General features: G+C 38.5%; 2 protein-coding genes across 2 annotated transcripts; one reads left to right on the top strand and one right to left on the bottom strand.

Moving 5' to 3' along the window:
• The first annotated feature begins 11169 nt into the window (after positions 1 to 11169).
• LOC111369174 (glycine-rich cell wall structural protein-like) lies at positions 11170 to 12048 on the top strand. Its single transcript, XM_022990650.1, has one exon. The coding sequence runs from the start codon at positions 11170 to 11172 to the stop codon at positions 12046 to 12048; it is 879 nt and encodes a 292-aa protein (XP_022846418.1).
• A 5822-nt stretch (positions 12049 to 17870) lies between these two features.
• Positions 17871 to 24250, bottom strand: LOC111369945. Its single transcript, XM_022991676.1, has 11 exons — positions 24100 to 24250; positions 23919 to 23999; positions 21689 to 21784; positions 21538 to 21613; positions 21345 to 21443; positions 21183 to 21262; positions 20980 to 21087; positions 20727 to 20864; positions 19770 to 19875; positions 19222 to 19433; positions 17871 to 18396 (listed from the first exon to the last, which is right to left on the bottom strand). The coding sequence occupies exons 1-11, from the start codon at positions 24220 to 24222 to the stop codon at positions 18328 to 18330; spliced, it is 1188 nt and encodes a 395-aa protein (XP_022847444.1). The 5' UTR covers positions 24223 to 24250; the 3' UTR covers positions 17871 to 18327.
• Between the last annotated feature and the right edge of the window lie 242 nt (positions 24251 to 24492).

Genomic DNA, 24492 nt, shown 5'->3' with positions numbered 1-24492 from the left:
TTTTTCTTTATTTTATTTGTTATTTTTGAACTTATTATACACTTGTGGGTTGTAGTTTGAATAGAAAACTAACTGTGAAAATGCTAAAATTCCCTAACTAGTACTACTACCTTCTACTTTCATAAAATAGTTAGAAAATAAAATTCCTCAATTCCCAATAAGCTTAAAATATATCAATCTTTGTACATCTAAACACATTCTACTCAATCCTTATTTAACATTTCAGTAGCAAGACGAAAAGAGTTATAACCAAACTATAATAGCAGAATGTGACTCTATTTTTACCAACCGCTACATAACAATATAAAAGGCAAACAAGAAATGATAATAAAAATGAAGAAAAATGTATTTGTTCTATTAAAATCTTCTAGCAACCAACTTTGAATATAATTTATTCATGAATTTCATGGTAAATATGAATATAATTTAACATTTAATAGTATTAGTTCTTGCTTAAACTTATATGTTAACTTGTTTTAAATATATTAATATAATATCGATAGGTAAATCGCGGATTAAAATCGAACCAAATCGCAAATTATAGTTTTGTTTGGTTTGTTTCGAAAAATAAAATAGTTTGGTTTGATTTAAAAAAATTTCAAACCATATGAAATGGTTTCATTTGAAAATATAGCACAAAATGTCCAAATCAAACCGCGTCTGAAATGGTGGTGAAGTAATGCCTTCTGATCTGCCTCGTGGCCTTTGGCGTTTCTACTACTCCGATGAGCGTGTGTAACCTGAAAAGTGAGGGCGAGGCTTTCTCCCCGATTTTACCTCCAGCGTAAGAATCAGTTTATATGTTAGGAGAAAATAAAGTCGGAATTCAGATAGCTGAAAAAATGCAGTCATCCATACCTATGTTGCCCTCGGGGGTATTTATAGACGTTGGAAGCCGAGTGAGAGCCGGGTGGTTGTGGTGCCACGTGTCCCCACGTTGGCCTTCCCGTTACCCCCACATTTTGAGTGGGGGGTCTTAACTTCTCGCCCGGAGGTTGTGCCCATGGTAACCGCTACGTGACCTTGTCAATTCATCAGAAATTTTATAGCTAAGTGTTGAGATGGCCCTATAGGTAATTTCATGCCGGTCGATGGTCTCACGTTGAGGTAGAGCACTCGGGGGATCGATGGTTTCTCGTAGAGGTAGAGCACCCGAGGGGGTCGACGGTATCTCGTAGAGATAGAGCGCCCCTAATGGGTCGACGGTCTAGCGTAGAGGTAGAGTGCTCCCGAAGGGTCGACGGTTTCGCGTAGAGGTAAAGCACCCGGGGGTAAACGGTCTCTTGTAGAGGCAGAGCGTCCTCAGAGGGTCGATGGTCGCTCGTAGAGGTAAAGCACCAGGGGGTCGATAGTTTCTCGTAAAGGTAGAGCACCCGAGGGGTCGACGGTCTCTTGTAGAGGTAGAGCACTCGGGGATCAACGGTCTCTCATAGAGGTAGAGCTTCTAGAGGGGTCGACAATCTCTTGTAAAGGTAGAGCTCCTCCAAGGGATCGATGGTCTCTCGTAGATGTAGAGCACCCAGGGGGTTAACGTTCTCACGTAGAGGTATAGCGCCCCCGGCGGGTCGATGGTCTAGCGTAGAGATAGAGTGCCCCCGATGGGTCAACGGTCTCTCATAGAGGTAGAGCATCCGAGAGTCGACGGTCTCTCGTAGAGGTAGAGCGCGAAGGTCGATGGTCTCTTGTAGAGGTAGAGCACCCGAGAGGCCAATAGTCTCTCATAGAGGTAGAGCTCCCAGGGGATCAACGATCTCTCGTAGAGGTAGATCGTTCCCGGGGGGTCGATGGTCTCCATAAAGGTAGAGTGCCCCGAGGAGTCGATGGCCACGCATAGAGGTAGAGCACCTGGGAGGTCGACAATCTCGCGCAGAGGTAGAGCTTCCATAGGGGTCAATGGCCTCGTGTGGAGGTAGAGCGCCCATGGGGAGACGACTGTCTCGCGTCAACGTGTAATACCTTACCTTGCTCGTTATCGCAGGCAGTCGTCTATGCCATCCAATATCACTAGCCCCTACCCCTCGTCGATGTTTTTGGGCAAGAGGTAGCATCTCCCTTTCTCAAAAAGTTTTCTTTTATTTTATTATTTTTTTTGTCGTCGAAGGGTTTCCGTCTTCCCGCTTGCGTTGTGTCGACCGTCAGGCATGGTGTCTGGTGGTTAAGGGCCTGAGCCAATTTTTTGACTTCTAAGGCTCTCCACCTAACCACGTGGGCTTTGTTGACCGTCTGGAGAGGGGTCTAGCAGTTAAGGGTCTTAGCCAATTTTTTGGCTTCTAAGGCTTTCCGCCTAGCTGCGTGGGCTACGTTGATCGTCGAGAGAGGGTTCTAACGGTTAAGGGCCTTAGTAAATTTTTTAATTTCTAAGGCTTTCCGCCTAACCGCTTGGGCTATGTCGATCGTCGAGAAAGGGGTCTAACGGTTAAGGGCTTTAGCCAATTCTTTGGCTTCTAAGGCTCTCTACCTAACCACGTGGACCATGCTGACCGTCGAGAGAGGGGTCTAGCAATTAAGGGTCTTAAACCAATTTTTTGGCTTCTAAGGCTCTTCGCCTAGCCGCCTGGGTTACGTGGACCGTCGAGAGAGGGTTCTAGCGGTTAAGGGCCTTAGCAAATTTTTTAGCTTCTAAAGCTCTCCGCCTAACCACATGGGTCATATCGATCATCGAGAAAGGGGTTTAAAGGTTAAGGGCCTTAGCCAATTCTTTGGCTTCTAAGGCTCTCAACCTAGCCACGTGGGCCATGTTGATCGTCGAGAGAGGGGTTTAGCGGTTAAGGGCCTTAGCCAATTTTTTGACTTCTAAAGCTCTCCGCCCAACTGCGTGGGCTATGTCGACCGTCGAGAGAGAGGTCTAGCGGTTAAGGGCTTTAGCCAATTTTTTAGGTTCTAAGACTCTCCGCCTAGCCGTGTGAGCTACGTTGACCTTAGCGGTTAAGAACCTTAACAAAATTTTTAACTTCTAAGGCTCTCCACCTAGCAAAGTGAGTTATGTCAATCGTCGAGAACAGGGTCTAACGGTTAAGGGTTTTAGCCAATTCTTTGGCTTTTAAGACTCTCCACCTAGCCACGTAGGCCATATTGACCATCGAGAGAGGGGTCTAGCGGTTAAGAGCTTTAGCCAATTTGTTGGCTTCTAAAGCTCTTCGCCTAGCTGCGTGGGCTATGTCGACCGTCGATAGAGGGGTCTAGTGGTTAAGGGCTTTAGCCAATTTTTTGACTTCTAAGGCTCTTCGCCTAACTACGAGGGCTATGTCGATTGTCGAGAGAGGGGTCTAGCGGTTAAGGGCTTTAACCAATTTTTTTGGGTTCTAAGGCTCTCTGCCTAGCCGTGTGGGTTTTATTGACCGTCGAGAAAGGGGTCTAGTGGTTAAGGGCCTTAGCCAATTTTTTAGCTTCTAAGGCTCTCCATCTAACCACGTGGACTATGTTGACCATCGAGAGAGGGGTCTAACGGTTAAGAGCCTTAGCCAATTCTTTGGCTTTTAAGGCTCTCCGCTAACCGCGTGGGCCATGTTGACCGTCGAGAGAGGGGTCTGACAATTAAGGGCTTTAGCCAATTTTTTTGGCTTCTAAGGGTCTAGCAGTTAAGGGCCTTAGCCAATTATTTTGGCTTCTAAGGCTCTTCGCCTAGTCGCATGAGCTATGTCGACCGTCGAGAGAAGGATCTAGCGGTTAAAGGTTTTAGCCAATTTTTTGACTTTTAAAGCTCTCCGTCTAGCGGCGTAGGCTATATTGACTATCGAGAGAAGGGTCTAGCAGTTAAGGGTTTTAGTCAATTTTTTGGCTTCTAAGGCTCTCCCTCTAGCCGCATGGGCTATGTTGACCGCTGAGAGAGGTGTCTAGCGGTTAAAAGCTTTAGCCATTTTTTGACTTCTAAGGCTCTACGCCTAGTCACGTGGACTATGTTGACCATTGGAAAAGGGGTCTGACGGTTAAGGGCTTTAGTCAGTTTTTTGGCTTCTAAGGCTCTTCGTCTAGTCGCGTGGTCTATGTCGACCGTCAAGAGAGGGGTCTAGTGGTTAAGGACCTTAGCCAATTTTCTAGCTTCTAAGGCTCTCTGCCTAACCGCGTGGACTATGTCGACCGTCGGGAGAGGAGTATAACGGTTAAGGGCCTTAGCCAATTCTTTGGCTTCTAAGGCTCTCCGCCTAGCCGCTTGGGCCATGTTGACCATCGAGAGAAGGGTCTAGTGGTTAAGGGTCTTAGCCAATTTTTTGACTTTTAAGGCTCTCCACCTAGCCGCGTTGGCTATGTCGACCGTCGAGAAAGGGGTCTAGCGATTAAGGACCTTAGCCATTTTTTTAGGTTCTAAGGCTCGCCACCTAACCATGTGACCTATATCAGCTACATACCTCCGTGAAGTAAGCAGTTCAGATATGGCAATGTAAAGTTCCGCTTGTAGAGCTGCCCATCGATGATAGTAAAAAAGGTTGCTCGAACCCTCAACCTTTTTTACTTCGCAGGCGTTTTCTGGCACCTCATTATCCATGAGATATTTGATCAGTGGATCCATCCAGTTTTCTTCATATTCAATATTCTTCACCTCGGCCAAGCCTTGAATGTTGGGTTGTCATAGAACTTGCACGTTCGCTGCCCCGTGGTAGATATCTCGGGCTTATCGATGTGAGCCTTGTCAATGCGTCTGACTACGCATTATTTTTTCGTGGGACCTTAGTCATCTGAAAACTTTTGAATTCCCTTTTTAAATCACTTACTTTCATCAGATATGCCGCAATCTTTCCATTTTTCGCTTCAAACCCCCTAACACCTATCCAACTATTAACTGCGGGTCACTGTAAACCTCTACTAAAGACACCCTCTGCCTAGCCGCTAGACCTAGGCTTGTGAACTGCCTCCTACTCGGCATCATCATTGGTAGCAGGGAACTCGAAGCATAGTGAATATTCCAATTCTTCATAGTCCGGTCCGATCATTATGATCCATGCTCCTGATCCCTTTGCACTCAAGGAGCCATCCACAAAAGTCTTCCAATCCATTTTTTGCCCTTCTAGTGGTTCTAGTGGGATGGTGAGCTCGATGATGAAATCTACTAGAGCTTGCGCTTTGATGGCCCTCCTGCGCCTAAATTCGACGTCAAACTCGCTCAATTCGATCACCCATTTCAACAACCTTCTGGATGTCTCTGGTTGATGTAGGATCGTGACAATCAATTTGAGCACCAGTTGCTCGACGATGCTATATCTCGTCTCTGTGCCCTTGAGGACTAAGCTTACGTAGTAGACTGGTTTTTATGCCTTTGGGAATTCTTTCACTAGTACTGTGCTGACTGTTTGGTGTGAAGTACGTCCCTCAGGCACGGACTGGTTAAAATTGGATGTTACTGTAGTGACTGCTTCAAAGATTCCAGTTATTCTTTGCACTCCTACATCCACTCGAAATTAATAAAGCCCTCCATTGCTTTGAAAAAATGGTAGCATTTATCGACTGCCTGACTCATAAAACGATTAAGGGCCTTTAGTGGGGCTCTTCATTTCTAGTATTGCCTATATTTTGTCGAAGTTTACCTCAATGCCTCTTAGGTGATCATGAAGCCTAGGAACTTCCCATCGATTGTACCAAAAATACATTTCTTCGGATTGAAATTTAAGCTATTTTATCGAGCTACATCAAACACTTTCTGTAGACAGGCCACGTGGTCGCTGGCCTTGACACTTTTTACCACTATGTCGTCGACGTAGGCCTTTATGATATTCTCGATCAACTTCCAAAAGACCTTATTCACCATCCTCTGGTAAGTTGTCCCGCGTTTTTAGGCCGAATGGCATGGCCATGAAATAATAGTTCCCGAAATCCGTGATAAATGACGTCTTCTCCTGGTCGAACTCGGCCATAGAGTTTTAACGATATTTGGAGAACGCGTCCAGGAAGCTGAGCTTTTCATGACCTGATGTGGCAGCGACCAGGTGATCTGTCCGAGGGAGCAGGTATGAGTCCTTTGGGCATGCCTTATTTAGCCCAGTGCAATCCACGCACATGCGTCATTTCCTATTAACTAGCACGATGTTGGCTAGCCATTCGGGGTACTGCACCTCCCAAATAAAACCAACATGTAGTAGTTTTTCCACCTCCACTTTATCTACTTCTTGCCTTTCGGGGACTAGGTTCTTTTTTTCTGCTTCACTGGTTTGGCTCCTAGTAGGACGTCGAGGCGATGTTGTACGATTGCTGGGCTGATCCCAGTAATGTCGCCTGAGCTCCATGCGAAAACGTTCAGGTTATCTATTAGGCATTTCACCAACTTTCCTTTTTCGTCAAATTCCAACCTAACCCCGATGCTGAACTCCCGCCTTCTGATACGGGGATCTTTTCGATCATGTCAAGTGGTTTGATCCGCCCTCGTGGAGGCTCGACATCTAGCATCATGACCGGTAGTGCTCCTCTAGCTGATGTTAGTCGACATAACATATCCTGGATGCTTGTTGATCACCTCACACGCACTCGACCCCCTGCTGGTTGGGAATTTCATGACCAGGTAATAGATTGAGGGGATGGCCCCGGCTGCATCAGTAGTGGTCGACCATAGATTGCATTGTAGGTGATGGGGGTTTTGACATCTTAGAAGCTCGCCACAATCACTATAGTGGTTGGCTATCTTCCTAACGTGACTGGAAGCTGCACAGTCCCTTTTGAAATTACTGTGGCCCCTCCAAAACCCTATAGGAGGTAATTCGACTGAAGCTGGCCAAGTATTCTTGCAAAGACTCGTCTTTCTTCTAAAAGACTTGCATCAAGCCAATAGTTGCCTTCCTCTTCCTCTTACTATGAGGAAGTAGACCACAAAACTCCTAGAGAGTTTATCAAACGTTTGGATAGACTGGGGGCTAATGTCGCCATGCCACCAAGTCCCTAGCTTCTTTCTTGAGGGTCGGGGGGAAAGACTGACACATTACTGCATCGGGTGCTGCATAGAGCCTTATTAAATCAATGAAGGTCCGGAGGTGGTCAAGCGGATCCATGACCCCGTCGTAAGCTTCTATCATGCTTGAAGCCCTTAAGTAGATGGATCGCCATAATTTCAGGTGCGTACGAGTCTTCTTCCAAAACAATCTGCATACGCTTGTCCTTTCTCCTGGATAATGCATCATTTATCTTCTGCATCATGATCTCCTCCATCCTTCGCTCCAGAACTGCCACGGGTGACGAGGTTGCTTGACTGTCATCCCTGGAGACCCCAAGCCCCCTGTCACCGATTGGATGACAGGTGGGGCTTCAATGTACGTCCCCTAGGGTGGCGGCCTCCGTCGAGTGGGGCAATAGGAGGGTGGCTCTCTGCATTTAATTTTGCAAAAGGGTCATCATCATCGCCAACTGGGTCTCTAGGACGTTGAATTGGCTTTGTGTCACACACTGTGGTGGAGGCAGTGGGTCGAGGCCCCTTGCGACTAACTCTGACTCCATCTCTTTCGCAGTCGTCTTTAATCATGTATTACTTCTTATTCATCTTCTTGACATAACTTTTGTGTTCAATGGAAGTAGCTTCCCACAGACGGCGCCAATGAAATGGTGGTGGAGTAATGCCTCCTGATCTGCCTCGCGGCCTTTGGTATTTTTGTTACTCTGACGGGTGTATGTAACCTGAAAAGTGAGGACGGGGCTTTCTCCCCCGTTTTACCTCCGGCGTGAGAATCAATATACTTGTTAGGGGAAAAAAAAGTCGAAATTTAGATGGCTGAAAAAATGTAGTCATCCATAAATGTGTCGCCCTCGGGGGTATTTATAGACGTTGGAAGCCGAGTGAGAGCCAGGTAGTTGTGGTGCCACGTGTCCCCACGTTGGCCTTCCCATTACCCCCACGTTCTGAGTGGGGGGTCTTAACTTCTCGCACGGAGGTTGTGCTCGTGGTAACCACTACGTGACCTTGTCAATTCATCAGAGATTTTATAGCTAGGTGTTGAGATGACTCTATAGGTAATTTCATGCCGGTCGATGGTCTACCGTAAGGGTAGAGCGTCCATGGGAATCGATGGCCTCGCGTGGAGTTAGAGCGCTCATGGGGGGTCGACTATCTTGCGTCAGCGTGTAATGTCTTACCTTGCTCGTTATCGTCGTCTACGGTATCCAATATCAACGTCCACCCTTAATTCAAGCAACAGTGGCCGTTAAAACATTCTGCAAAAATGCACCCCTTTTATATATTCTAAAAAAAAAATGTAAAATGCAGCTTTTTTCAAATTTTTGGATTTTTTTTTTTTAAATTGGTCTTATGGGTGATCAAACTTGGCTCGACCCATGATTCCCACAAGCCCAATTTTTCTCACGAGACGAATCAGCCACATATGATGGGCCGAGCCAACAGACTTCATGTGCCTTTACTTATTGAATGATGATATCTACCGTTGGTGTTAGATCATCATTTTATGTGATGTTATATGATAGATTCAATTGAAATTGAAATTATGTAATTCATTTAATGGTATCTTTTATTTAGTGATACTTAAACTGTTGTTTTATTATTAGTAATGCTAAAAAGCATTACTCTTGTTTTCATGCTTTGCTTATTTTATCCTATATCTTATTTATAATCAAAATAAGATTTTAGTTAAAGGATAATTTAGTCAAAGGATTTAAAAACCTTTTAAAATCATTATACCATGTCCAAATATACTCCCCTGTTAAAAAAAATAAAAAATAAAATTAAAGGCTAAGAATATTATTTGTCAAATTTATTAGTAGTAAAAAATAGGAGTGGGCGTGGTTCAGTTCGATCCGGTTCTAAAAGGAACCCAATCGAACCGAATACCAATTAGAATTTTAGAAATGGAACCATTGGTTCCATTGTTAGCTATGGAAATGGAACTGAATCGGAACCGAACCAATCGGTTCCGGTTCGGTCCGGTCCGGTTCTTTACATAAAGATGTCAAAATAAAATATTTACTAATAAAAAATCTAAAGAAACTACCAATGTGATATTTTTAAAAAAATATAGAAGAACCGAACATATTATACAAAGATTAAAAGAAAACTAAGTATACAAATTTTAAAACAATATCCAAATGATATAAGTTACTATTATCAAACAAATATTAACTTATATAAATCGTCTAGTACTTCAATGATTAAACAAACTTTCATCAAAATGAAAACAAAATAAAAGTGTTTGAAAAGTAAGTCATATATTTTACTGAAAAAAATGCCAACTGAAGGGTCCTTTTTAACATTTTCTTGAGCCTTCAGGTAATCACAATTCAATATTTTTCTCAATTATTTAATTAAAAGGTGACATATGAATTATATACATAAACATTCGTTTCATTTCCATATGTCACTGCCTTTTGCTTAAGTTGTTATAATACAATTTTTTTTTTTAATTTTTTTTTACTTTGATGGAAGTTTATTTTCACTTTAAGAGTAAGTCATATATATTACCAATTTGGTTTCGGGACAAATTGGAGAGTAAGTCTTATATTTTACCAAAAAAGAAAAAAATGCCCACTAAAAAAAATTCTATGAGAACCGTTTGGTTCACCACGGTTCCCATACTAGAACCAAGAACCGGAGTGAAACCGATCGGTTCTTATAATTTGTCCCGAAACAAAATTATTTTTTAGAAGAACCGGAATCGAACCGGCCGGTTCTAAACGGTTCCCGTCCGATTTCACCGGTTCCGGGAAAAATGCCCCCTCCTAGTAAAAAAGACCTCCTTTAAAAAAATTAATTAGAAATACTTTAAAATAAAAATATTTTTTAACAACTTACGTACTTGTATTTTGAATACTTGAAGCAACTATATTTCATTAATAGTACTTTTCTTTAAATATAATAACTTATTTTCCATTATACGATATTTTTGTAGAAAACTATATTGAATTATATCTTTTTACTAATTTATTCTATTAAATGAATTTATTGAAAGGGAAAATTATCGACGGTCTTATAATTTTGAAAGCCAAAGTTTCACTATTATCATAGTTAGTTTATAGAATTGATAAACACAAGATTTTACTCTCCTTTTATATGCCAAGATAACCCTACTTCATACCCCCAAGAGTTTGTTAAGCATGTCCTTTACTCCACAACACATGAGCTCAAGCCTAGTGTTTGTCTGAATAAAATTATAATGGGATTATAACGAAACTTAAAAGTGGGTCCACAAGCTATGTGAATAATAAGTGAGTAGTAATTGTGAATGTATAGTTAAAAATCAATGTTGACTTTAACTTTAAATTATAATTTATACCAACGAGCACTATGTGCATGACTTGGTCAATGTACATCAAGGGACGGGACACACGGCTCCCAAAATGTATGGGTCCTATAAAATATCTCAATAATAATGGATGGATCTAACAAAGTACATCAATAAAAATTCAATCAAGCTATGTTGTTAGGAAGGGCTTGATAGCTCACTCACAATACATTTTTTATTCACGCGGGTTCAATTCACATGGGAGTGAGGGTCAATTAAAGTGTCAAATTTTTACAGATAGAAGAGATTTATTCATAAAAATTAAGTTTTGAGTACTATGTTATGACAACTATTAGGGTGTAGGTTAGCTCATTTTAGTCAAATTTGAGGTCGGCATCCGTGCACGATTATCTTTGCCCGAATAATAACGTTAGCTTTTTCTTCATCACATTCCAACTTTAGGTTGGCTCATTTAATTCTGTCTGCATTATTCATTCAGAAACTGTTCATATCGTAGTATTTTCTGTAGTTGTTTATCCATGTGCGAGCATATATATGCAGTATATATCAGAAGAATAAACAAAAGAATGGCAAGTCCGCATTAGAAACATAAGGTCTGTCTCAAAGAAGCATCATACATTTCCGATGCCTAAATTCCCGTCCATCAATAATTTAGGTGACAACGCGGGATTTCAGGACAAAAGTTGTAAACAAAATGCGGATGCTCTATAAAACTGAGTAATTGGGCAATGACCATTATGGATTTATATTATTGGATGGGAACTAAATTAAAGTGTGAGCCTCAAAGTCAAATTCTGCAATGAAGAAATAATGGCAGAAGTGCTGGCATTAACAGTATGAAGCAGAGGACAGTTGAGAGAAGTAAATAAGTTGTCCAATTATGAAAACATACATTTATGTTATGCAATAGAAGGGGACAGTTAATTAATATAGTGGACCTACTTACCATGTGATATATATTTTACTATATATAGGCCAAGTTCAAGAATTGTGTTGCATGTCTAGGATGAGTTCGTTTTCAAGTTGTGTTGTGGTTTTTGTGTCGATTGTTTTGATATTTGATGGTGTAGTATTTGCTGATGTTAGGGAAGATGAAGGAGATAAGCACTTATTTCGTGGGCCTGGTCTTGGAGGTGGTGCAGGTGGTGGGTTCGGTGGAGGTGGTGGTTTAGGTCATCGTGGAGGTCTTGGAGGTGGTGCAGGCGGAGGGGGAGGTCTAGGAGGTGGGGGTGGACTGGGTGGAGGAGCAGGAGGTGGTGGTGGACTGGGAGGTGGATCTGGAGGTGGACTTGGTGGAGGAACAGGAGGTGGTGGTGGACTAGGTGGAGGAGCAGGAGGTGGTGGTGGACTGGGAGGAGGAGCTGGTGGGGGACTTGGTGGAGGAGCAGGAGGTGGAGCTGGCGGTGGACTGGGAGGAGGAGCTGGTGGAGGAGCAGGAGGTGGTTCTGGAATAGGTGGAGGAGCAGGTGGTGGAGGAGGCCTGGGAGGTGGAGCTGGTGGTGGACTGGGAGGAGGAGCTGGTGGTGGAGTTGGTGGAGGAGCAGGAGGTGGAGCTGGTGGTGGACTTGGAGGAGGAGCAGGAGGTGGTTCTGGACTAGGTGGAGGAGCAGGTGGTGGTGGAGGCCTGGGAGGTGGAGCTGGTGGTGGACTAGGTGGAGGAGCAGGTGGTGGTGGAGGACTGGGAGGTGGAGCTGGTGGTGGTCTTGGTGGAGGAGCTGGAGGTGGTGGTGGACTTGGTGGAGGTGCAGGAGGTGGTGGTGGACTTGGTGGAGGTGCTGGTGCTGGAGCTGGTGGAGGATTGGGAGGAGGAGGAGGTGCAGGTGGTGGTGGTGGAGGCGGCTTTGGTGGGGGCGGAGGCTTTGGTGGTGGTGGTGGCCGCCTCTAATTTATTTGCCTCTTGCATTGATTAAAGTGGTTAAGTGTGTGTTAAGTGAATTAGGGGTTCCTTAGTGAATAGAATAGCAATGAGAATGGGTACTGCTTTGTTATTTGTTGAAAATGTATGTATACATGAGAATGGGTTAGCCATATCCATTTTACATGAGTGACTACTCGCATTATTAATAAAGTTTTGTTGGTCCATCTATTCAGTTATATTACTTCATAAGGCGAACTCATATTTACCGTAGGTATATAAAGCTTTTGTTTAGTTATGTTAAAAATCATATTTTTAGTAGATTTTGATAAAAGTTGATTAAATTTGTGGGTTCTATGAAATTTTTTACTTTCACTTAAATTGTTATCAAATTTTTTAGTTAAATCAATCGGGACTAATTATTGGCACTAGTTTGGTAAAACATAAAACCATAGTTATTGTTCATAATGATGATGGGCTTTTTGAATTGGATATGGTTTTATACAAATTTTCCTCTATTGGAGTCTTTCCAATCAGCAAAAAAAAACTTTTTAGAGTATGAAAACAAATCAATACATAAAGGAGGTACGAGTTTAGAGAAGAGTAATGGTTGTGAGTACCATGGAAGGGCGTGACATCGACAACTTACTCATAGATAGAAAAATGTTATCTTCTCCTTACTATTGTTCCACACTCTCTCCATTTTGTTAATTTGATGGTGAATTCGTCATTTTAAACTAGCAAAACAATTTTTTTGCAAAAACCGTTATCAAGCATGGCGGTCGCTAGTTTTTGAATGACAAAAAATGAAAGATTGCAGATAGAAGTATTAAAAGGATATATTTTTTTGGAACAACCACCTCGATTTAGCCTTTTCCTAGTCTTAAGTATAACATTCAAAATTCGACTGGATTGATTGGTTCCAACCTACGAACCGAATGGTGGTCCTGTTTGGATGCCTTAAAGGGTTCACTAAACAAAAGAACCGAATAAGAATTGGTTACACCACTCAATAACCGTCCAAATAGGACAGATTTAAGAGGAAAACAAAACTTCAAAGCAAAATTTTAAATTCAATTTGCAACGATAGAGATTCAAACTTGGGCAACCAATATTAAGAGTTTGTTTAAGAGTGATTTTGAAAATTGACTTTTTGATCGTTGGGAGAAAAGTAAGGTCCACTTATGAAAGAAGAAGTCAAATATGACGGTTGGAATAGTGAAATAACGATCAAAAAATCAATTTTTTTGAGGAAAAAATCATTCCCAAACAGGCTCTAAATATCACAACCATGACCATTATGGTACCTATAGAGCATTTGTAATCAATGTGAGCAAAATAATATATATTTGACAATATTGTTGTCTTGTGTTTTAAAAATAATTTTTTTTAATTAAAACTATCGTCTAGCAATGATCCACTGATTTAACCACTGAATCGTGGACCCGATAATTTTACCGAGCCGGCTCTGATAAATATGAGTCTAGAGACCTCTCATGCTCAAGTGATTACAAAAATAATTACGATTATTCTTACAATCTATGACAACATGATGTATCACATCATTGTGACATCCACTTATGATCATCACAATTTACTCCATTGCTAATCTCTTCCATCTCTCTCGTTTCAATCAAGAATATCACACAATTCTAAATTATCTGAAATGCTTACATTACTATAGAGGCTCGATGCCTTTGTTCGACTTTGATGCCACTTATAAAAATTGGAGTTCTATCACAAACCTAAGTTAGCTATGTGTTCATACTCCAATAGATAGAGTGGACATTTTAAACCAAAAAAGAATTAGTAAATGGACATTTTCCACGCTAAGCTTGTGAGAAGGCCATTTTGAATAATTCATTGGAGTTTATTTCATAAATTCATATGGTGTCCGTAAATATTCGTTAAAATCTCAAACTAGTTCTTTAACTAACCAGTTTCATTGTTGGATTTTTCCTTGAGTACGAAGAAAATTTATAGAATTCGTTCAGGATTTTAAAATGGAAAAATCATTTCAAAAAATCTTTGAATGATATTTTGACACGTGTTTATGAAAAATTTCTTGTGCACAATCCTTGTATATACACTCAAATTAATCTCATGATTCTGCCATTCTTGGTGTGAAAAAATTTTATAGTTACAGTCACCAACTCAATTTCACGTGCAGGATGTGTACGAAGATGAGCAAAGACAACTAGTGCAAATTGTTTACAATCTAAGAACGACAAATAACTGGTAGATACTATCTAAGTTCTATAAATATTACAATCTAAAGTTCATGAAAATATTTCGTATTTCAGTATCCGAGTTAGCACTTCTATGCTTCTTCAAGTTCATCAAAAAAGAGCATATTAGTTTGGATCGGTCTGCTCGTTGTTGAAGCGCCTCAGCTTCAACCAATGCCATGCAATTATCGTACGGTTCGAACCATCTTGCCCATTTTTACCAAGTTGTCCCCGTTTGGACTCCATTATTTCAAATAATAATGAAAGAAATAGTAATTTTTTAAAAAATGTATAGTAAAAGAAAAAAAATTTATATATAATATTATTTTATTAGAGAATGTTTAATTGATAAGAAGAGAGAGAAAAATAAATTTTAATTTAACGGGGTGGAGCTTAATTATTACAACGACATCCCATCTAAGCATCAATAATTTGCATTGGTATTGCAAAAATTATCAAACCACTTTTTTTCGACCAACTTGGTCTGTGGGGTCCATCTCTTCACACAAACAAATGCAAAAATCCAAATAATTTTCAAGCAAACAAGTGAAAAATCACTGTGCAATGGAGACGAAACAGTATTACTGCAAATTTTGACCTTATCACTGCCATGTCTATCTTGAAACAAATTTCACAACTGAAATTATTCAAATGTTTCAAATTCTCACTCATAGATTCAATGTTTTTGATATAAACTTGATAGCATTCAAAGAGTAAAACCAGTTGTTACTGTTACTTCGATAATTTCTCGACTGAGAAAAAAGAGAAGAGAAACAGCTAAGATAGTGATGAAAAGCTTATGAAATTTACATTGATGTACAAATTACGAAAAATGTTAATGAGATAAAGTTGATGTCAGGTTGTACGTCCCCTCTTAAGTTTAAATTTTTATACTATTTTCATATTAATAAATATTTTACCACGCGATGGTTTGAGAGAAATAAAAAACGAAAAGACAAGAGGGTCGTATGGAGAACTGGGTAAGAAATCAGAATAGAGTCCGACCATATCAACAAAGCAAGGAATTATTGTATGATATTATACATAATGGCTAAGATCAAAGAAAAAGTAGTGTAATAACCTCAAACTCTAGGATAAGAGTGGCGAAAGCCAACCATCCAATACTCGACTAGACTAGGAAAGCAAATTCTGTTCAATCTAACGTACCGCACATGGAACTGTTATCAGTTGGACTCGGGATTCGGACCGCTAGGGACTTCATGTGCAGCTGTCTTAAATTCTTGATTTGTGGTTTCTCTTGGATGCAACTTCATGGTGAATTGCTTATTTGGTGTAGAGTTCAGAAGGATTCTTCCTGTTGATGCTAAGGGACCCTCTAGTGTCACTGAAAAGTCGAGACGACGAGCCGAGGCCGGAGAAATCAAGATTAGTAGAAGAAAAATGGAAACTTTTGCGAGAATTTGCCAGAGTTTGTGAGCATTTTTGCTGGTTTTTGCCATGAAAAAGTAGCCAAGATAATCCAACCCCCACTACCCTCAGAATTGAAATCAATATCCATGTACAAACTGGATTTCTCCAAGTTTGAAACAATGGAAATACAAGAGAACAAGCAAAGAAAGAACAATTTTTTTTAATAGCTTCCTTTGTAAGAGATTTATAAAGAAGATCACGTGACTACTTTTTGTAAACTTGACGTGTTGTCCCTCTCTCATTCTTTTTCCAATGATACCCTTGATATGGGACGAAAAAATGAGTTTTTGTTATAGAATATTTGTATATAACTAGATATATTTTCAGACATATTGTAGATACTAATTAAATAATAGCAAAAAAGTTTATATTTATTCTTCTTGATACTATGCATGAATCGTGTGTATCGTGAGAAATTCTTGAAAAAAATTGTCTTCCACAACTCATAAACGAAGATTTGGACTAAGTATTTACATAATCTTCTTCTATATAAAGAAATGGTTCATCGAAATAAACAATTGCCGTTGATATCGATATTGACCATCTCAAAATGATTCATTGCCACATTTCCATTTATGTACTGATTTTATTAGATTACAATAAAAATATTTATTTCAAAGTGTTATGCTTTAAAAGCAATTAAGTCTCTGTTAAAATATAGAAAAAAAAAATTATAAAATACACATTGATTTTTTGTAATATTCTAGATGACCCCTTTGTTGACACAGATAGAAGCGTAATAAGAAAAATGGAATATGTCAAAATTTGTTGACTCACATAGAATATTAGGAGTTGACAATCAATTGATTCGCCGACATAAATATTTGAAACCTATTTGATTGTAAAGAAATCCCAAACTCAAAGTTAATAATATGGTAAAATTTCGCCCTTACCACTTCAACTAAACTTTGACCTTAACATAATTTGAACTCTAACTTAATAAAATGATATTATAATTAAAAAAATGAATCAAATCAAGCCAGAGTCCTTTTATGTTTTGTAGTGCATCACTAGCCATCCTGATGAAAAAGAGAACATAAAAAACACCTCTTTTCTTGGTTATTAGCTGTCACTTTTGATTCAAAGGGACAGATGAAAGCAATAAAATTTAGGACTATAGAGGCTTTTTCTTGTTGGAATCTTGACCAAGAAAACTGTGTACTTTGACTTGGAAAGTTGTAGCACCTGTTCCCTTGATTGAATGCACAGTTCCCCACCATCTTTTACAAGTACATGTTTTGTTACCACAAGAAAAGTTAAAAAGTTATAATTCTACATTCTTATTGAAAAAATCAATGTAGGTAATTGACACAAATCGTTTTTATCATGTCTTCATTATATAAATCGTTCATGTCATCACACTTTTAATATTTGGATCCTCGGATCGATCATTCTTTGCACAAATCTCTCATTTCGTTTCATTCCTTCCATTTGATCCATCAAATGATCGGATAATGTGATTTGTCTAATGACATTTTGATAAATGCACTAAATAACCATCTTTTCCCTCCTAATTCTAGCCAATGGTAATATCATGTATATAAATTATATACTTGTATCTGTATGAGTGCGTATATATATGTGTGCGAGTACAAAAAACACTCCTAAAATCTTCTTTATGCAATGGAGAAAAAACAATGAACACTTACTAAACTCTACCCTAAGTCATATGCATAAGAAATCCTGCATCTTAGATTGTTTACAAGCTCGAAGGCAATTTTGAATTGGATATTGTACATAATTTCTAATTGGATGGTCGAAATGATAAGTTTTCACTAAGCAAAACTAACTTTTGTAGACATCTTACAAGTTAACTGGTCAAACCTCAAGTTTGCTTTGCAAAAGTTGAATATATTGGACAAATATCAAATTTCTATGCAAATATTGAGTTTTCTATGCAAAAGACGAAATCAACTACCTCATTGACCAACAATATATTTCATCATCGGACAATGAAGCAGCTGATATAGAAGAAATTGAACAAAAAGCTGCCAAATTGTCCTATTTCTCTAGATAGCATATTTCCTGTCACAAACATTTATCACAACCAAGTGGCATTAAGTGATAAATCTAATAGCATTATTCACTTTGAACCCATAGGGGACTCAGCTACCACAGCCCACAATTCCACATCCTTACATCGCCGAAGGGTGATTTGGCCATGTTTACAACGAAATACAGAACGTTCACTCATAAACAAAAGGTCCAAAACGGGGTTTATATGGTCGTTTATCAAGATTCAACAAGCTAAAAACTCAAATAGTTTTATTGGTATGTATAAATTAAATACAAAAATGGGTTCCACGTGCACTACTCAGCATAACCGATACAGAAAATACATAAATCCAGAACCGAGCTACCGAAATACATATAGCAACAGATAACTCAAGTCCCTTCTTCAGCAATGTCCACAGCCAACATCCTACATTCCTCTCCCCCCTGTATATATTGTTCCCCCAGTTCATCAAGCCACATATAATTGAGCTAAGCAAATACCAGAGCGCTGAATATGAATAGAATTTCACTAGTAGTTTAAAGGAAGAAAAGGCAGTTTCACTATCGTAGATTTCGATCACATCAACACAAAGTTGCATGGTGGCCTGGGAATCCCGGATGTTCAATGAATACGATAAACAGCTTCCATGAAATATTAATCCAGCTTGACATTAGAATAAAGCAGTGTGTCCTTGGTAAGAGGCATGTTCAGAAGAAAGAATACCTGCATCATCTCAAAATAAAAGGACACAATAATTATAACAGCAAATCAAACATGAAGTCAGAAAGATTCATATTAGCATACCAATATCAAACTGAGATCGATACGTACCAACATTTTATAATTACAAAGATAAAACCAAGCCATTGGTGACCACAAAAGTCGTTCTTCATGGCCTTAGTCTGAATCCTAAAAACCTTTATCAATCTCCATCTTCATTTTCTTAAAGCCCATTACCTTCCAATCTAACTTAAACAAGCCACAATCAGCATTGCAAACTTCAAATTGTTTACACTATCAAATTTTGGCTTGGCTCCCTATCACGCACAGTGTGAGCCTACACGAGCCCTATGCCCGACCTCACTTTTCTTGGTGACCAATTGCACACAAGGTTCTTGCTGTTACTTCGTCCAACTTCTCCACATAAACTGGTTTAAGTGAATTATTTATGGGTTGCCAACTTCATAACTCATCAATGCCCAACCATTTATTTCCTAGCTGTGGCCTTGTTATTTTGGGGTTTCAAAAACAAATTAGCTCACCATTATACTGTCAAAGAGTCTCAAGCACCATATTTGGTTCAACAACAAAGCACAACCAAGAATGATGACTAATTAAAGCATTTTGAATTACCAGTTTAAGGTCAAAATTTTTTGAACTTCAAAGAAATCATAATGTTGTAAAAAAATTGCGAGAAAATGTGACTTAAAGCAAGCAATGCAAGTTAGATTACCAAAGCAGTAGTTCAACAAAGCAATGCAAGTCCTATTTCAAAAATTTAATTAAAGCATAAAGGACTGTGAAGGGAATATGTTAATAGAAACATACCCCCAGAAAGGTAGCAATCAAAAGAATGATTCCTGTTATCCATGCCAGGGTCCTTCTAACCAATATCACTTCTGCGATAGTGGTTAAATTAGCAGGGACCTTTGTTTCCTCCAACAGACGTGGAGATGGTCGAGAAGTGACGACCACATTTAACATATTCTCCGATTCCGGTGTAATTGTTTCACCATAGACAATGACTCCAACAATCTGACCTGCTCACGTATTACAAAATATTAGTTGCTATGATGCACAATGACAACAGAAAAGGACCTGAAAAAAATAATAAACAGAACTGCAGAATGATAATAGTTGAGAACTACCCAAATAGAAAAAGAACTGCTAACTTTTTAGCAGTAATATTAATTAATAATTGTCAGAAGGTAATCCGTCAACATTTTCAACATACAGGAAGCATGAGAAAGCAACAAAAATACAGTATAATCTCTGACTCAGAGAAAGGAAGGAAAAATGAAAAATCAATGTTGAAAAGGTACAATTGAAACAGCTAAAAATCGTTATATAGTTGTGATCAGAAGAGACCATCAGACCTTTGTATGCAGCCTGTAAGGAATCAAATATCTTAGAAACTGAAGTAACAAATACTTCTAGTCCATTCTCAGCAATGCCTTCTGCTCCATAATGTTCTTGCAAAACCTGTGAGGCATAGCATAAATATATAAGCACAAAACCTGACTCGGAATGTGTTTAGCAGATGCCTATTTATAAGCATTCAGAACTATGATATGTGTTAAGGTACCTATTCTAAACTCAAAGTAGTGCACCCTTGCTACTTCAAACATTGACTTCACCTATATGAAACTTTTACATTGTTAGCTGGGGTATTCTCAGCTCATATGACATAAGTTCCCTCCAAGGATGCTCAAGAGAAAGGTCTGCAGCCAATTGATCTCTTTCCCACGCACATAGAGTACATATAAAAAGGTTAAGAGAATACCCGAATAAAAATGGTCGTTGAATATTATATCACGTGTGCTTCCTATGGAACAGGCAAGAGAGGGAAAGAACAGTTCCCACAACCTAGATGATAGAACTGAAAAACCTAGGATGTAGAAGATCATGCCATGAGTGATTCGGTCTCAACTCCCACTAATGAATCAGTTATCCATTTTAGATGGCAGTTTTGTGTCTCATCATATATGTTTTCTCATACTTATACCATTGTGGCAAAAATAAATAACAACAAAAATTCTCCCTAGATATTGGAAATGTTTGTATTCCATTCAGTACCATTTTTCTCCCCCAGCAGCATCGAATTCTATCTTCGGATACTCAGTTTTAGTAAAAGGGAAACATGCAGAAAATGAAATCAAGAATCTATAAACATCTTACTACAGGCATACATTAACTTAAAGTTTTCAAGCAGCTTAAATAGACTGGGTTTTAGCAAACTTCCACCTAGATAACTAATCCTCTTTCCATAAATAACAATAAGCAAAATCATATACCAAATTATGAAATGAATCAAAAAGAGAATTTTTTATCACCTTGATTCCATCAAATCTCCCAGCAATTAGCTCAGCTGGACCATGCAGGCTTTCAGACAACTCCTGATGCATGTCTATTGCTCTTCGAATATTATGAATGAGAGATACAAGACTTCTTATGAATTCCTTGTCAGCATTCTGCCACGTTCAAAAGAAAATTCTTTACCAAAAACAAAAACAAGAGAGAAGTAACAAATGCTCAAGAAGTCTATTGCTCATATTCAACATGGAAAGGTTGAATTTGAAGAATAACCTTGGACATAAAAAGTCTTAGATTGGCTCCATTTGCCATGGGGATTATCAACTCTCCATTCAGTGGCCCCGATGCATCTTCTACATATGATCCACCCAACCAAGATGCCTAATAGATAAACCAAATAATGCCTAAATAAGCTTAAAAAATCTTCAAAATGGGCGGGATGGAGAACCGAGGGAGGAAAGAGAGTCAAGACTTACAAAATCACTGAGTTTTTCATCCGAGAATTCAGCATAGCTCAATAGATCGCTCAAAGAGAACACAGATACTTTATCTTCATCTGCACAAATGTATATAATATAGAAATAAAAAAATTTGATATGTGTGGTCATGATTTGGTACCAGGAACAAAGGTCAATTACCCGAAAGTTGGACATCCACTCTCTGTTCACTACCCATGACCTTGGTCCTTTGGGCACTAGCAAAAACAGAGTTGTCCGAGAACACCAGCAGATGAGAATCTACATATGTAAAATCAACGTTTGAAAATTTTAACACCGGTAGGAAAAATAATGAATATTGCAGCTTTAAGTAAGTTAGATTTCAGTCCCATACCAATAGCTCCTGTAACTTCAAGCATGAAAACAGAATGTGGTCTATCAAATGGATTAGGCATAAGCACCCCATTCAACTGCAGAACAGGCACTTAGTATTAAACAGGAAAAACAAATGAATATAATTAAGCATCATTTTTCATTCGTTTTACCTTAGAAGAACTAGCAGTAGAAAGTGTAGAAGGGGGTGCAAAACCAAGTAACACTGACACAGCAGCGCCAATTTCTGGGAGGGACAGTGTATTAGTCTGCGAAAGTAAGATATCAAGTATTACACATGATTCTTCAAAATAAAATTCTGTATAAAGATGCGTAATTTGTTAATAAGTATTGCACAGATCCAAAAATTGAGTGGGTAGTGGCAGTGCCGCTTCCATTGCTGATGGTCGCAGGCGGATAGTGGAGGCAGTGGGTTTGGGCTTTTTCTTTTTTCTTTTCTTTTTCTTTTTATTTTTTAATTTCCTTTCATTATTTCTTCTATTGTATTTTATTTTTTTAATTAATCAAACAAGGGTAAAATTGTCATTTAATGGAAATTTGACTTTTTAAGGGTCAAATAAACAGTTTCCATCGTAAAAGGGTGATGGTCGCTAACTTTACATAGGTTAGGGACCCCAAAACATCAAAAGGTTTAAAGGTTTGGAAACCCAACCGCAACTTAACCAATAATTAATTACATAAAATAAAGGGAATGAGAAAAAAGGGTGTTAAAAGGCCATTCTTTAACAGAGCATTATCAATGATTTTGTGATGGTTTCCGAATTCAATGCACTAACCTTTTCTGCTTTTACTTCATAATACAACAGTGATGAAATTAAACTTGATTTCAGAATCTTTTCATGAAAATTTCTATGAAAATAAAGGGTTTCTAAATTCTAAATATTTTCAAGAAATTTTTATGAAACTATGAAGTTCTTCAAGGTACTCATTTTGATCAAACACAAAGACTCGCATGGAAAAATAAATACTGTTGGAATAAGGTTAGAGTGAAGGAAGAAATTGTCTTCATTCTTGAAAGGAAGAAATTTAAATTGAAAAATACCGTAATTTAATAGTTGTTTTTTATTTTTAATTTAATGACCATGTCTGAAAGGCCATATAAAATTCTCACCTTCACATTAAAGAATTGCAACTGTTCTGAAAGGCCATGTCTTTTGGAGAAATGACCATATCCAAAAGCTATGGCCCTGTTTGACCCACATTAATGTAAGAATGATAATGAAAAATATTGTCGTTATGGGCCCCACACAAGAGATAGAAAGTCAAATATGGTAGCTTGTTGTGATGGATAATGGTCATATTTTTTATTTTAATGGGCAAATAATGGGAAACAAACAGGGGCTACATAAGGTTTTTTTAGATTTCTATTTGATCATCAATTTATAGAATATTTTCCTAAAATTCAGCATATATCTCATTCATATACTCCACATCTTGTTCCAAGAAAGTTGGGTTTACAAATCAGAAAGTTTTGTTCATCCATTACTTTATGATGACAAAGCTAGGTCCTATAGAATGAAATCCCTGAGAGGTAATTGCTCAAAGACCTTTGGCACTAGGCCACCAAAATTGTTTTTAAGGAGAGACCGTTCATTTGATCATCTATAATTATTTTCCGATTGCTTTCTTGGATATAAGTTGAATTTAACTTGTTTATCAATTTAATTGTTATGTATGCCTTGCATGATTATATATCCCAGTAGAAGACTAGAAAGATATAATATCGCATGAACTACAATCTTAAGGCCATATGCTCTCGCAGTGCTGAAGGTCTTCGAGCAATTGTCTCCATCTTTAGGATAAAATGGATTTTGTTCCAGAGAACTTCACAGCACCATTAAAAATGAACCAGCGAACATAACTTCCTGATTCGTATACGAGATGAAACAAGATGATAAGATTTTAAGAAGGAAATAATCCAGTAAATTTAGGGAGATCATTTTTTGAATTGAAATCATAATGAAAATCAGGAAGGCCCTGTATATAGCTTCTGGATATGGCCATTCATCTGAAAGTTATGGTCTTTCATAAAGATTGTGAATTTAGAATAAAACGGTGGAATGTTCCACGAAAAGTAAGAATGAGGAACATTTGAAAGAAGGCGACACAACTCATCAAATTTAAATTTAGAGCAATAGATTGACGAGAATGTGAGGTTAAAAGAGAACGAAAAGGTTTTGGTTTGCGTGAATATTATTTTAATGAAGAATGTACTTGTGAAAAGAAAATAGAGAAATATGTATTTTAGGAAAAATGGGAATCAGACACGCCTACTCCAATTCTTCGTCAGAAAATGAAGACAATTTCTTCCTTGAACTTTAACTTTATCTTCCATATCAGCATATAAACAATAAAAATACCATCAGAAAACAATTTAGTAACCTGTGGCTCAGGGGAAGGAGGACGAAGATAATGGTGCTTTGGACTATCCACGAAGAAAACAGATCCGGCTCCATCAGTGACCTATAACAAGCGCAAATTTCAATCAAATCTCAACTGTACTTTTCCCAACATTAAAATCCAAACATTCATACAAACATAGATACGTATAATATATAAATACCTTCGAACGTAAGGAGAGAAGCGACAAGATTATTAAAAGAGTGAGAGAGTAAATTGTGCGAGAATCCATCGCAGAGAGAGAGAGAGAGAGAAGGTTTGATGATCTGATCTGCGTGTGGATCATGTGATGAAGATGTCTAGAAATACAAATATACGACGACGTTTACTGGTTTTCAATGAGGAACTGAATTTCATCTGAATCTCAATATCATCCCCTCAGCTTCTTTTAAATGTGAAATACAGCCCATTAAGTGTCGAAACTTGTCATATTAGTCCAATTTTGTTCCGAAAAGAAGTCAACAGTCATCGGTTCAATTTTCGGCCTGAAGCATCATTTGTTGAGTTTGAAATCATGTTACAAACGCTCGACTAAATAGATATGAATGAAAAACAT

This window comes from Olea europaea, chromosome 20 (assembly GCF_002742605.1).
Source record: "Olea europaea var. sylvestris chromosome 20, O_europaea_v1, whole genome shotgun sequence".
Classification (NCBI taxonomy): Eukaryota; Viridiplantae; Streptophyta; class Magnoliopsida; order Lamiales; family Oleaceae; genus Olea; species Olea europaea.
The sequence above is the reverse complement of the archived record's forward strand: the minus strand, read 5'-3'. Positions and strand labels throughout refer to the sequence as shown.

Bases quoted from the DNA above. Each gene is read 5' to 3' on its own strand.
- LOC111369174 (XM_022990650.1), top strand. From the start codon at position 11,170: ATGAGTTCGTTTTCAAGTTGTGTTGTGGTTTTTGTGTCGATTGTTTTG.
- LOC111369945 (XM_022991676.1), bottom strand. From the start codon at position 24,222: ATGATCCACACGCAGATCAGATCATCAAACCTTCTCTCTCTCTCTCTC. The intron at 21,444-21,537 runs GTATGGGACTGA...TTACATATGTAG, and splicing joins TGAAGTTACAGGAGCTATTG to ATTCTCATCTGCTGGTGTTC. The intron at 20,865-20,979 runs GTTATTCTTCAA...TGAACGTGGCAG, and splicing joins TAAGACTTTTTATGTCCAAG to AATGCTGACAAGGAATTCAT.